Here is a 13,966-nt window from a genome sequence, read left to right on the forward strand (position 1 = left end):
AATTAATACATAAATTTTTGTGTGTAATACCATCACATCATATTTATACACATCACGAGGATATTTAGAAATATGAAATCACATTTCATAAAACGATATATTTATTTGAAGCATATTTTTATGATACAATTTTACATGGAAGGCATAATCAAATGAAAAATAATTTCATGCAATCATGGATACAGACACATTAAACATTGCAATACATTCAAATCATTCATATCAAAACATATGTCAAACATGTACCTGTAACAAACACACTTTAATATCTCGCTAACTACTATCATGCTGAGCATGGAATCTGTACTCTAAAAATAAGAACACTTCTATTCTCATACAGTAAAATCATGCTCAACATGATCTCCAAACTTCATCAAAGTAGTCCTAGATATCCACAAGTAAGTGAGTCTCTGAACATAAAAGTGTTGCATCCAATAAATTAAATAACATGTGATGCGCTTGCATCACTTACTCACCATGGGTATTTACCTTATTTGAATTGCTTTTGCTTTTACATTTTTTCTTATTTCTTTTTGTATTGCATTTTTAGCTACATCCGATGCTTAGCACTAAGCATCACACAATTAGCTCAGCAACGTATGAAGCACAAATATACAATACAATACAGGGAGGTGGGGACGACGGCTACTGAGACAGGGGGTAAACCCTTGTCTGTCACAAAGGAGGGGCCAGGGTAAAATCTCAGACTACCGAAGACCGAGAAGGCTGCAGGGGGCGGTCCCTGCTCGGTCACCGAAAAAATGAGCAAGTCAGAGGGCAAAAGCCCCTACCGACAAGGGACAAACTGCCGAAAAGAGACAAGAGGCAACCAAAAAGAGACAGGCGACAGGGGGGTCACCCCTGTCGGCCTGCCCAAAAAGGAAAGAACGAAGAGGAAGAAGACAACAAGGGGAAGGGTTACCTGCGAGGTCGCCGGAGACAGGGGTAAGGCATCGGGGATGTTCGGAACACGAGCGGAAAAGAGGGGGAAATGGGATGTCCGCCTAGGCTGAGTGCACGGTGGAAGGGGATTGGCAAGGCTGTCAGAGAGGGAGGGGGTAACAGTGAGGGAGGTAGGAGGGTCGGCGACGATGTTGTCAGAGCTCGCAAGGGAAAGGCTGCGGGGGAGGAGGGCGAGCGACGAAGTGGGTGTGCTCGGGGTCACCGACATCGGGTGTCAGAACACGAGCAGAAGGGAGGGAGGATAGTTGCAGCGGGTGTGGCTGCCGAAGTCAGGGGGCAACAGGAGGTGGGCCGGGAGGCGACGAGCGACAGGCTGGGGGGCGACGGGCGGCAAATCGGGGGGTGATGAGAGGCGGGCCGGGGGGGCGACGTGTGGCGAAGAAGAAACACGGCAGGCGACAGAGACAAAAAAGAAAAGAAAAAGAAAGGGGTTCAAATTAGAGATTTACGGAGAAATTAGCGACAAATTCATGATGGCCAAATTTCATCGCTATTTAGCGATGAGGTAGCGAAAAAATAGTTTTGTCGTTGATCCATCGCTAAGTTGCGATGAATATAGAGACAAAATAAATTACATCGCTAATCCATCACTAATTAGCAGCGAATTACCGACATAATATTTTTTGTTGCTAAAATCATAAATAAATGATATTTTAGCGACAAATATCTTTCTCTCGCTAAACTGTCAAATAGAAACCCGAGTTTGATTAACTCTGATTTACTGTGAGTTATGCTAAACTGCACCCATTACTTAATCAAATAGACAAAACATACATTTTCGAATCAAAGATTAAAAATGATATTTTATATGAATCTTAACGTGAAATTAATTCAGTTCTCCACTTGACAGTTACAGTGAAAAGTAAGAGTTCTGAAATTTCTTTTCCAAAAAAAAAGTGAGACTCTTTTTGCAAATATCAGGCAAAAGATGCTCCCTAAATGAAATATTTTCGAAAAAAAAAAACGCAGCTGATAGATATTTATCGTTTATGGATAAGAGAAAAGGCAGCCACATAACAACTAACAGTGCTGCAAAAAAGTGAGAGAAGTAAGACCCTCTTTGTTCAGCACTGATCACACCAACTCTTCTAATTATCTCCCTTAGGCATGGAAATCCTTCACCTCAACTCCATTCCTTCCCAATGTTCCTTCAAAGACGGAACACACAGATCGTACTCCAAAACTCTACCAAGTTCCCGTTTGTCAAGAAACAAAGTTAGAGCAACCAACAATCAAGATGAACCCCCAGCTATCGATTTTGCATTCATTGGAGTAAGCACAATGGCTTTCTTTGCAGAAGGTGATGATAACAACTTCATTGTTTGAGAATTTATAAGTTTTAAAGTTTGTTTTGGCAGTCTAGCCTTCTCCCAGATGGCAATCCAGACATCGCGATTAGATCGGCAACAGGCGGCCGGAAACTCAGGAACATAATGAAGGATTGCCACATTGATCTCTATGGGCCATATGTAAGCTCCTTGCATTCCATTGTCTTCATTATTTAAAAATTTTGCTTGATTTTAATGCCTTGAAATTCAAATCCGGTTTTTAACAGTTAAAGGACAAGAACAAAAAAGATAAGAATTTTTCAAGTATTATTGTAATTAGCTCTTGTTAACAGATTAATATTGACACTTAAGGGCACGTTGAAGACATAGTATTTACAAAGTAATGTAATTTTTCTCTAACGAAAACAGCTCTATTTTGTGTTAACTGTACTGAACTCTTCTTCCCTTTTCGTTTTCTTCTTTCTTTTGGAGTAGTGACATGCTGACTCTAAAGTGTCCTTAGCTTCAAGCAACCAATGGGTTTCTGCCATGTTCACTAAGATAGGTGGCATCTTGGATATCATTGTAAAGACCGAGGGCATATTGGGAAAATGATTTTCCTATTGTCCACATGGCACCATGCAATTGCGTATAGCATCTTGGTGGAAGATCCACGCATCTTTTGTAGAAATTTGTGCTCTGTTGTTAGATCTATCACATTAATATCAGATACTGAATCCTGCACGCTATAACAAACGTGCTTGAGATGTTGCACTACTATTTGATTGCATCCTATTCATAAGCTGCATTGGATTGACAGGACAAAGCTCTACTGAACTGTGCAGGAGGTGGCACGTGCGGAACATGCATTGTAGAGGTAAATCACATACTGTTTTACACGTGTTCATTGTCTGATTAGTGGTCTTGTACTGGATTCAGCACTTATTGTTGCCGTAAGGGACTGCAAGGCCAACTCTAGTGAACCTTCTCCATCACAGTTAGATATTTCAATCTAAATTAAATCCTAGAGGTGGGGGATGTCATATGCTATTGGCTCCAGCTGCACTATGTAATAGTTGTTTTGAATTTGAATGGAACACTTCTCCTTCTACTAGTTCTGCTAAATTCAAGATCTTGGTATTCATGAACCAAAGAATGTCATCCTTCATTCTTGTTTAGAAACCGAGTATATTGACATTGTGTCCCTCTTAAATGAGGAACAGTTAATACTGAAGATTCTCCCCATGATACTTGATTCTTGTCAGAGGTAAATGTGCCAGTCTAATTCTCAGTTGATCACATTAGATATGTCAAATTGAATTCTCACAATGTTTAGATGAAACTCAAGCTTTACAAAAACAATGGAATTTTAACGGTCATGCACAAACTGACACATTCGATTATTTACTTGCTACCTTGTTCAAATGAGTTGACAGATTTGTTAATGAACCTGTCTTTCCTGCCAACATTTGCTTCCTTCATACACAAGGAGGAAAAGAGGAAAAGTGATGGAAGATCAGAACTATAATTTATTTTAGCGATGCCTGAATCGACAAACAGACCTATTAATTGTCTTTATGGACTCGTGATCATCAAGTGTGTTCGCGCTCGGTATGGTAGACTGTAGGTCCACAAGTTTGAAAAAAGGCAGCTCTGTTTAGCATGGTACATTATTCTGATCACTTAAAATGAGTAGAAACTGGTCGGTATGGTGCTATCTGTTATGTTCAATCCACTTGCACTGTTTCCCAGCTTCAGTATCACTGGAAGGCTGTTATTATGCCGTTTCCCTATGTTTCAACTTTTGAAATGGCAATTTGGTATGGTCTTTACTGGTTGAGTATGTCATCTTTGGAATCACCAAGATTTTAATCTGAACTTCATTTCATTTCCAGGTTGTTGCAGGTAAGGAATTGTTAAGCCCATCTACTGACAAAGAGAAGGAAATTCTTAAGAAGGTATAGTTTTCTCATACATACTTCACAAACAATGGAACTTTTTTTTTTAAATTGTGGGTTTTTTTTTTTATAGAATGAGAAGTGTATTAATAATGGGAGTGACAAGGCGTCACTCTGTTAAATTGTGCACTAAATGATTTTGCGCAACAATAAACTTTTTGTATTTGACACCCATAGAAGCCCAAGACTTGGAGGCTGGCTTGTCAAACAGTTGTTGGGAAGGAAGGCTCGAGAGGAGAGGTCAGTCTGCAATCACCTATCTTCCCTGAGAAATCCTCTTCTTTCCTCAAATTACTATGTTTTAGATAATGATTGTTGCTTCCCAAGTGACCAATCTAAAGTGAATCTTTACCATATGGCTTTTCTGGTGGAATCATCGTCCCTATTGTGTGTACGCGTGCATGCACATGTAGCAGAGCATGTTCCAGAGTTGAACATGTTAAAAATTTCAAGGCTAAAATATGAAGATGCAGGAGCAAGTGATGAGTGAACATTTAAGGTTGTTTATGCTATTTTCGGGGTTTTCGATTGTATGATTAGTAATCAACTGCATCAACCACAAATAAGAGGCAATGAATACCAAGCTAATGCTAGTTATTGAATGTGTTGATCCTAGATTGTACATATCTTCATCTTTCTGTTTGAGCTAAGAAATTCTTTGTTTCTTTGGAACTTTTGGCACAGGTTGTCATCCAGACATTGCCAGAATGGAAAGCACATGAATGGAATTGATGTGGCAACTTAAATTGGTTGGATGGTCACCTGCAAATTTCAAATGTCAGCATGTCATTTATGCTCATGGCCCATGTTCAGGAGCTTTCTATGTTTCCTAGGTTGACTTTTAGTCACTAGGATCTCTTTATGATGGCATTTTGTCATATACAAGTAATATGGTGCCACTGAACGTTTCTTGGAGAAGTTAATTATGCTAATAATCAATTATACTAATCTAAATGGTTGGAAACTAAGAGAAAATCCAAAATAAAATGAAATGTTCACATGATATGTTGCACAGGTTACATTGATGGAAAAGCCAACACATTGATAAGCAGATATGGAAGCAAATTAATTATCCAGTGCATGTCACATTCAACTCGGTGTAGAATCAGTTCTCTTGAGATGAATGCAAAACCTCTTTGTTCTTGAGCACAACATCAGAACATGTAATTGATGTTCTCTGAATGCCAGCATATCATATTCATTTTAGGTTGAACTATTATTTCCAATGGCTTTTCAAATTCGAGCTAATATAAAATAGTATAATCTTAGTGTACTTTGACATCTGGAGCCAAAGTCACAAAAGGAGAGAATTATGGAATATGGACTATAAAGAATTGTACAGTAAAGCAATAAAATCAACTTTAAATAATGATGACCCCTAAATTAAAATCAAAATTGAGTAGCTAATCAAATAAGACTTTGAATTTGGATCTCTGGTTATGCTGGCATCACAACTCAATAAATTCTTTTTCTCAAAGAAAGCAAATTTTATTCCAGATCAGAAGAATTAAGCACAGTGGTATACAGGGTGAACGAGTGATCACCGTCTAAGTAAAAAGAAGATAAAACATCAGATTAAAACAATTACAACGGATGCTGCAATGACCAGAGTGTGCAGTAACAAACATAAGATTCAGTGCAGGTTCTGTCCCATTTCTCATAAAACCCATCAGGTTCCTCCACAAAAAGCGAATACAATTTTGCTTGTATTGCATGCCTAGCAAGGGGAAGCACAATTATGTTGGGTTGTAACAAGTGCATAACGACCACTTAGAAGCCCATGGATTTTAACATCAAGTTGACGAATTAATTTTAACATATAGGACTTTCCTATTATAACAGGTTGTTCAAAAGGATCTATCAAATATTATGTTGGGCACAAGGGAGAAGACGGACCGGACCGACTGCAGATGTTTCCAGGATACTCAGGTTCAAATACCCATGGATTTGCTGTTTGGCATGCACGGTACTGATCATCCCTGCACAACCTTCTATGATTTGTTTTTCCTAGCATTATAGAGTTAATTTATTGCACTTTAGTTTAAGCAGGGCCACCTATGTCAATTAAGCAAATCTTCTAGGTTGGATAGATTTGTTCATGGGAGTAGGACCACCCTAAGCTCACTAGTTTTTCACCTCTGCATTTGCATAAGAACAGGTTGAGTCATGTGTTCTTGGTAGCACTCATGAGTAATGATCATAGTTTCCTTATGGGCCATAATATCATGAAACCGTTGATCATGGTTCTCTTTAAACCATATAACAATGCAAAGTCTCTCTGTTTATGTGCAGTACATGAAAGTGAAACTTGATCGAGTGCTCCCTGCTACAATCTCTTCCTTTAGTTTTGGCTACTAAGGCCTCGTTTTGATGACAGGGGCCAAAACCTAGCTTCACATAAACCCAGTTTTCTTGATGTTTGGATGACCCAAAACATGAAAAACAAGGTTTTGGGTTTTCAAACTCAAAAAAATAAAATAAAAATGCGTGGTTGAATGGAAAATGGTCAGAGAAGGCAAAATAGGAAAAAATAAAATAAAGTAAAAATGTGCTAGCAATATTTTGGATAGCAACTGGCTGGAAAATGGCAGGGCTAGTGCCACCCTTGCCGGAAAGTTCCAGCCTGCCAATTTTCGGTCATTGCTTGGCCAGAAAATAGTTAGAAAGGGCAAAACAAAAACTGAGAAAAAAGATAGAAAATCAAATAAAAAAGAGTTTGCCATTTTTCAGCAAGCCACTAAAAAAAAAAAGACGAGAGACGAGAACAAGATTGAATTTATGGTCAATGTGACCTACATCCACTAACATAAGGGCTCTCTCTTCTCTATGTTTTATTCATCACATCGTCTCTCATATTTTATACAGAATGAGTGAAGCATAAACATTTGCAGTAGCTTACACAAGCAAAAATAATTTGGAATCACCGTTAAATCTGAAATAGGTAAGATATCTATCCAGCCACACGACCTGGTCATTTCCTTGAGAACTCCACACGTTTTACTCTCTTCCTTTGAGAAGGAATGAGAGAGAAGACGTTGGCATTATGATTATGCCTTTCTGTGCTTTCCAAAACCATTCCACTTTCTTTTCTCTTTCTTTGACTTCTAAAACACGTCTCACCATGCTGGCAGAATTTGAACTCTCGAATATCCTTCTTTTCTAGTTCATACTTGCCCAGTTTAACATTGCCTTGCTTAGACGCAGGATCTTGAGCTGGTTGGATTCTTTGCTCTCTTTTGGTAAGGTCAATTTGATTCTTACCTTGTTCAAGCCAATGATTTTCTTTCACTCTTTTGGTGTGGTCAGTTTGATTCTTACCTTGTGCAATCAAATCCTTTCTTTCACTCTTTTGGTAAGGTCAGCCTGATCCTTACCAACTTGGCTCTTTCTTTGTGCAGGCAAATCCAATGAAGGCTGGATATTACCTTGCTTGGATTAATTCTTTCCTTGTACAAGATCCAACGCAGACTGTTGTCTTGGATCTGCTGGATTGGCTTGATTTTTTCCTTGTACATCCTTACTAGCTTGGTTCTTACCTTGTGCAGGCAAATCCAAAACATGATGGATCTTGCCTTGTTTGTCTTGATTCTTTTCTTGTACAAGATCCAACACATGTCCTAGACCTGGTTCAACAATAATCTTATTATTCCCCTTCAAACGATGTTGATCATATAGGCCAAGTTTGTTATGCAGACCAATGAATTGAGCTTTGGTTAGGGGCTTGGTAAAAATGTCAGCAAGTTGCTGTTTTGATGACATAAACTTGGTCACCAGTTCTCTGTAACTTTCTCACGAACATAATGATAATCGATTTGAAATTGTGAAAGACAAGACTCATAGACATATGTTTTGGGTTAAACCACCGCGTTGGTCGTGGTTTCCCCACATAAAGTGCTCCTTCCGTTAAACCTGCATAAAATAAGAGGGAACGGTTACTCAACCGTTCCCATTTTGTAATTATAAAAGGAAGGTTTCATGAGCAACCTGATACGGGAAAAAGTGTCGAAAAACAAATATGTGAAAAACACAGTGAAAGAGGAAAAAAGGTCGACTCACCGGTGGCATTCAGAGGCCTGCGCTTGTGGTGGCTGCAGATCGACTGCGTTGAAGAAAACCCCTTTCCGGCAACATCCTCCTTCCTCTGGCAATGGCTGCCTTAGGCATGCATTCTGTGTGTTTATTTTTGCAGGGGCTCCGACCGGTTGGTGGCTGAGGCGCCAACGACTCCGGATCGGCGGTGTAACACCCCCAACATTGGGTTATGGGCCCACACCCTGCATCCCCTGCGGGGTGTGCTCTGGCCGTCCGGCATAGCAGATCGTGGTGGGGAGATTCTGCAGCCAGTCAACGACTGTCGCCGTTGGGCGACAGACAACAACAAAAAAAAAATTAAAGGGGTTTCAGATTTTTCTTTTACCTGAGGCCATTAGACTGCTGTATCACCGGGAAACTGGAGCCTTCAACGGATGTTTCGTCGGCGTCAAAAACCATCCGACGACGTGCGACATTCGGGACACTTCAGCGTCCTATTTCAGGGCAGCAGGCTGTGTCGGGCGACAAGTTTTTGCCAGTGGTGCGTCGCCGGCGAGGCTCCGGTGTACGTCGCCGTCGGAGCTCCTGCGTGGGTCGCTGGCAGACGATGTTGGTCGCCGACGGGTGACATTGGTCGCCGGCTGCAAGATGGAGAAAACCCCTCTTTTCAGAAAAATTAGGGTTTTCTGCCCCTTTTCAGTTTTTTACCAGGTGAAATCGGATCAGGTTCGGTGCTTGATTGGACCCAGATCCGGTTCATACCGGGTCTACCCGGATCAAGTCATACCAGGTCAGACACGGATACAGTTCTTTCCAGGTCAAATCCGGATCCAATTACACCCGGGTCTGACCCGAATTCCGGTACAACTCGGGTCTGGCTCGGATCAAGTTAAACCCCGGATCCGACCCGAATCCAGTCCAAGTCGGGTCCGACCCGGATCCAGTTCATACCGGGTTCACCCGGATCCAGTTCATACCGGGTTGACCCGAATCCTGTTCGTACCGGGTCCGACTTGGATCTGGTTCATACCGAGTCCGACCAAGATCCAGTTCATACCGGGTCTGACCCGGATATGGTTACACTCGGGTCCGACCAGGATCCAGTAGGGTCCAAGCACTATTTGGCTTGAACCGGATTAGGGACTGATTCGGCCTCCTTTCGGGACCTGTTCAGAGTCATTTTTGACCGATTTCTTCCAGTTTCTCACCGGTTTCGAGATGCTAAGACCTTGTTTTCTTAAATATAAGAAAATACAGGGATTTTGACATGTGGTTATAGGGTTTTTATGAACTTTTGTTCATACTTGACAATGGTTCATATGGTTCATAAGGTTCAGAACCGGTTCAAGCCCTTTGATGTCCGGTTCGGGGTTGTTTCAGACCGGTTCAGAGTGCTTTAAGACCGGTTCGTGATACATATGACTGGTTCATTCAATTTTCGAACCATTTCGAATTAAGGTCATATGACTGGTCCATTCGGTTTACGAACCATTTCAAGATATTGTTTTTTCATATTGGCATTAAGGATAGTTAAATGGCTTAATGTTTTCATGTCACCAAAGTGACTAAAAACACGTATGTCATCAAAAAATTTTATACTATCATACAATTTAAGTCGATATCCATATTATACTTAGATTCATAAAATAATAAACGACCCTAAGGTAGTTTTATCGTGTTTGGAATTTAAGTAGGATAAAATAAAGTAAATGTGTTGAGATACATCACACATGTGTATCCAAAGGTACCTTGTATTGATGGTCTAACTTGACAAGAACCTTAGTTTTACAGAATATGGTCGGTAGGCGAAGTGGTTTCGCGTGTCGAAGCTCTTACCAAAGTAGGACTTCGATGACCCCCTTCACTCGCTTGGAAATAAGCATATCAAGGGCCTTTATTCTTTTGATTTTTCCATTAAAGTTTTAGTCTCGTACGAATGCTTCTTGATACGTGTCATTTGTCATGCAGTTTCTAGTTTTGTGATTTTAGATGACTCAAGCTCTATACATTTTCTTGATGGATCTAATTTTAGTGATTAGAAATAAACTGTTCTTTTTACATTAGGGTATATGGATTTAGATCTGGCCCTAAGGATAGATGAACCCACTGCCCTCACTGATCAGAGCACTGCTGATCAAAAGATTACTTTTGAGAAGTGGGAGCGCTCAAATAAGCTTAGCTTGTTCCTTCTGCAATCTAAAGTAGCTAAGAATATTTGTAGTGCTATCCCACAATGCAGAATAGTGAGAGAATTCATGAATGCCATTGAGACACAGTTTGTGAGTTCAAACAAGGCCAGATCCAATAACCCTGATGTTTAAACTCATATCTATGAAATATATTAGAGGGGAAAACATTCGCCAGCACATTTTGGTGATGAGGAACATAGTGTCTCAGCTAAATGACATGAAGCTCACCATCTCTGATTCTTTCCTAGTGCATTTAGTTCTAACGTCTTTACCTTTGGAATACGGACCTTTCAAAATCTCTTACAACACACATAATGATGAATGGACGTTCAATGAACTTATGTCCAAGTGTGTTGAAAAAGAAGAGAGGTTGAAAGGAGAGAAGGTGCAGAGTGCACATATGACTTCTCATACATCCAAGGTAGGATCAAAGAATAATGCATTTAAGAGAAATGCTAGGAAGAAACCAACTGAGGATAAGTCATCCCAAGACAAGCAATCTGACTCTACTCCCATAAGGTGCTTCTTTTGCAAGAAGAAGGGACACAAGAAGGCAGATTGCATAAAGTATAAGAAGTAGTTGAAAAAGAGAGGTAATTTGTTATTTGTTTCTCATGAATGTAATTTATTACAAATTCTTGAAAATAGCTGGTGGATTGATTCTGGTGTTATTGTTCATATTTCCAACTGTCTATAGTTGTTCCTGAGCAGAAGGGAACCAACAATGCAAGAGAAGAGCATCTATTCGGGAAGCAAGATGCCTTCACATGTGAAGGGTGTTGGAACCTGCATGATTACTCTGGATACAGGCGTAGTTTTAGATCTTCATGATGTTTTTTATATTCCATCATATAGTAGAAACTTAATTTCAATTTCAAAGTTGGATAAATTTGGATATTGTTTTAAGTTTAAAAATTCTAAATTGTTCATATTCAGAAATTCAATTGAAATTGGTTTTGCATCAGTTTATGATGGTTTATATAGATTGAATGTGAAGATTCAAACTCAAAAGTCTCTGACTTCTGAATACGCATTGGTTGGAAATAAACGTAGCTTGACAAATGATAAATCTTACATGCTTTGGCATCGAAGATTGGGTCATATCTGTGAAAAGAGAATTAAGAGACTTGTAAATGAAGGGATCTTGAAATCTCTAGATTTTACCGATAATGACCCATGTGTTGATTGCATAAAAGGTAAGCATACAAACACATATAAAGAGGGTGTCAAATGCAGCAGTGAAATATTGGAGATAGTCCATACGGATGTATGTGAACCGTTTTCTCCCTATTACACAGGCAAAAAATATTTTGTCACCTTTATTGATGACTATTCTCGGTATATGTATCTCTACTTGATCTTTGAAAAATATGATATTTTTCAGATGTTTACAGAATTTAAGAAAGAAGTAGACAAACAAACCGATAAGGTTATTAAGATAGTCAGGTTTGATAGAGGTGGTGAATATTATGGTAGATTTACTGAGATGGGGCAAAGGGAAGGACCATTAGCGCGATTTCTCAAAGAGGAAGGCATTGTGCCTCAATATACCATGCCTGGTAGTGCCTATCAGAATGATGTAGCTGAAAGGAGAAATCGTACGCTTAAGAAAATGGTCAGAGCTATGTTGAATTATTCAACACTTCCCATAAAGTTGTGGGGTGAAGCCTTGAGGACTGTTGTGCATATTTTGAATAATGTTCCTACAAAATCTGTGCATAAAACTCCTTATGAGTTGTGGACAGGTAGGAAACCATCACTGTCTTATATACACATATGGGGATGTCCTGCAGAGGCTAAATTGTATAACCCCCACATTAAAGCCTTTGATCCAAGAACAATCAATGGATATTTCATTGATTATCCAGAAAGATCAAAAGGGTATAGGTTTTATTGCCCATCTCACTCACCACAGATTGTTGAAACGGATAAAGCAAGATTCCTAAAAGATGGTTCAATAGGATAAAGTGCACTTCAAAGCCTTGATTTTGAGGAAGTAAAAGATCCACTTTCATAACCTGTTAAGGAAAACATCAAAAGATACCACATTGTTATTCCTAATGATGGTATGGTTGATCATTCGATAGTCAATGCACAAATCCAAAGTGAACCTATTGTGGATAATGCGAAAGAGCATGAACAGGATGACCAGGTTCAATCTGAGCCTGAAGAATGACCTGTTTGGAGATCCACAAGGATTAGGTGATCTGCCATACATCCTGATTATGTGGTGTACCTTTAGGAGCTTGGTGATTTCATAGATATAGATGATGACCCGTTGACTTTTATGGAAGCTGTTGAAAGCAAACAATCTTCGCACTGAATAGAAGGCATGAAAGAAGAGTTAGACTATATGGCTAAAAATCAAGTGTGGGATCTTGTCACGTTACCTAAAGGAGTAAAGCTTATAGGGTGTAAATGGGTCTTTAAGACCAAAAAGAACTCCAAAGGTAACATAGAGAGACATAAAGCAAGATTGGTTGCTAAAGGATTCACCCAGATGAAGGGCTTTGATTATAATGAGACATTTTCTCCTGTCTCAACTAAGGAGTCAATGAGGATAATTTTGGCCCTCGTAGCTCATTATGACTTAGAGCTACATCAGATGGATGTGAAAACAGCGTTCCTCAATGGGGATCTGAATGAAGAGGTATACATGGAACAACCTCTTGGTTTCCTTGAAAATGATCGTTTGGTTTGCAAGTTTAACAAATCAATATATGGACTTAAACATGCCTCCCGACAGTGGTATATTAAATTTTCCCAAGTCATTGTGACTTTCGGGTTTACAAAAAATATTATTAATCAATGTATATACCTTAAGGAAAGTGAGAGTAAGTTCATTATATTGATGTTGTATGTGAATGACATCTTACTTGCAACCAACGATATAAAGTTGCTTTCAGAGACAAAACATTTTCTTGCATCACATTTTGATATGAAAGATATGGGTGAGGTTGCTTATGTTCTTGGCATTGAGATTCATCGAAACAGAGCAAAAGGTGTTCTAGGCCTCTCCTAGAGACCTTATATAAATAAGGTGTTAAAGCGATATGGGATGGAGAATTGTTCCACTAGTTCTACACCCATATCAAAAGGTGACAAGCTGGGCCTAAAGAATTGTCCACAGAACGATATTGACAAAGCACAAATGAGTGCTTATCCATATGCATCAGTTGTTGGCAGCTTGCAGTACATGCAAACATGTTCTCAACCAGATTTTTTTTTTTGCAGTAGGGGTGCTTGGCAGATTTCAGTCTAACCCAGGTTTACCCCATTGAAAGGCTGCGAAGAAAGTCTTGCGGTACTTGCAAGGGACAAAAGACTATATGTTGACGTATCATAAAGTTGATCACCTCGAGGTCCTTGGCTACTTAGATGCGGATTTAGGAGGATGCCTTGATAGTAGAAAGTCTACTACTGGGTACGTCTTCATACTTGCTGGGGGCGTGATCTCTTGGAGGAGTGGAAAGCTGACGACCACTGCTGCCCACACCATGGAGGCAGAATTTATAGCATTGTACGAGACTACTTCGCAGGCTATATGGTTAAAGAA

The 13,966-nt window shown here is 39.6% G+C and overlaps 1 protein-coding gene across 3 annotated transcripts; it reads left to right on the forward strand.

Annotated features, from left to right (window-relative positions):
• The first annotated feature begins 1,973 nt into the window (after window positions 1-1,973).
• Window positions 1,974-5,176, forward strand: PNSB3 (NDH-dependent cyclic electron flow 1). Of its 3 annotated transcripts, none has more exons than XM_090016355.1 (6): window positions 1,974-2,235; window positions 2,322-2,432; window positions 3,052-3,108; window positions 4,127-4,189; window positions 4,367-4,429; window positions 4,874-5,176. In XM_090016355.1, the coding sequence occupies exons 1-6, from the start codon at window positions 2,071-2,073 to the stop codon at window positions 4,919-4,921; spliced, it is 507 nt and encodes a 168-aa protein (XP_089872481.1). In that variant the 5' UTR covers window positions 1,974-2,070; the 3' UTR covers window positions 4,922-5,176. The 3 variants fall into 3 exon arrangements, with proteins under 3 accessions (XP_089872481.1, XP_089872482.1, XP_089872483.1); XM_090016357.1 differs by having other exon boundaries at window positions 2,039-2,235; window positions 2,309-2,432; XM_090016356.1 differs by lacking the exon at window positions 4,367-4,429 and having other exon boundaries at window positions 1,994-2,235.
• Window positions 5,177-13,966: the final 8,790 nt, after the last annotated feature.

This window comes from Nuphar pumila, chromosome 8 (assembly GCF_984573655.1).
Source record: "Nuphar pumila chromosome 8, dmNupPumi1.hap1.1, whole genome shotgun sequence".
In the NCBI taxonomy this organism is placed as follows: domain Eukaryota; kingdom Viridiplantae; phylum Streptophyta; class Magnoliopsida; order Nymphaeales; family Nymphaeaceae; genus Nuphar; species Nuphar pumila.

Excerpts from the sequence above, each read along its gene's own strand:
- PNSB3 (XM_090016355.1), top strand. The coding sequence starts at position 2,071 with ATGGAAATCCTTCACCTCAACTCCATTCCTTCCCAATGTTCCTTCAAA. Across the intron at positions 4,190-4,366 it reads AGAAGGAAATTCTTAAGAAG|AAGCCCAAGACTTGGAGGCT; the intron begins GTATAGTTTTCT and ends TGACACCCATAG. Across the intron at positions 4,430-4,873 it reads AGGAAGGCTCGAGAGGAGAG|GTTGTCATCCAGACATTGCC; the intron begins GTCAGTCTGCAA and ends CTTTTGGCACAG.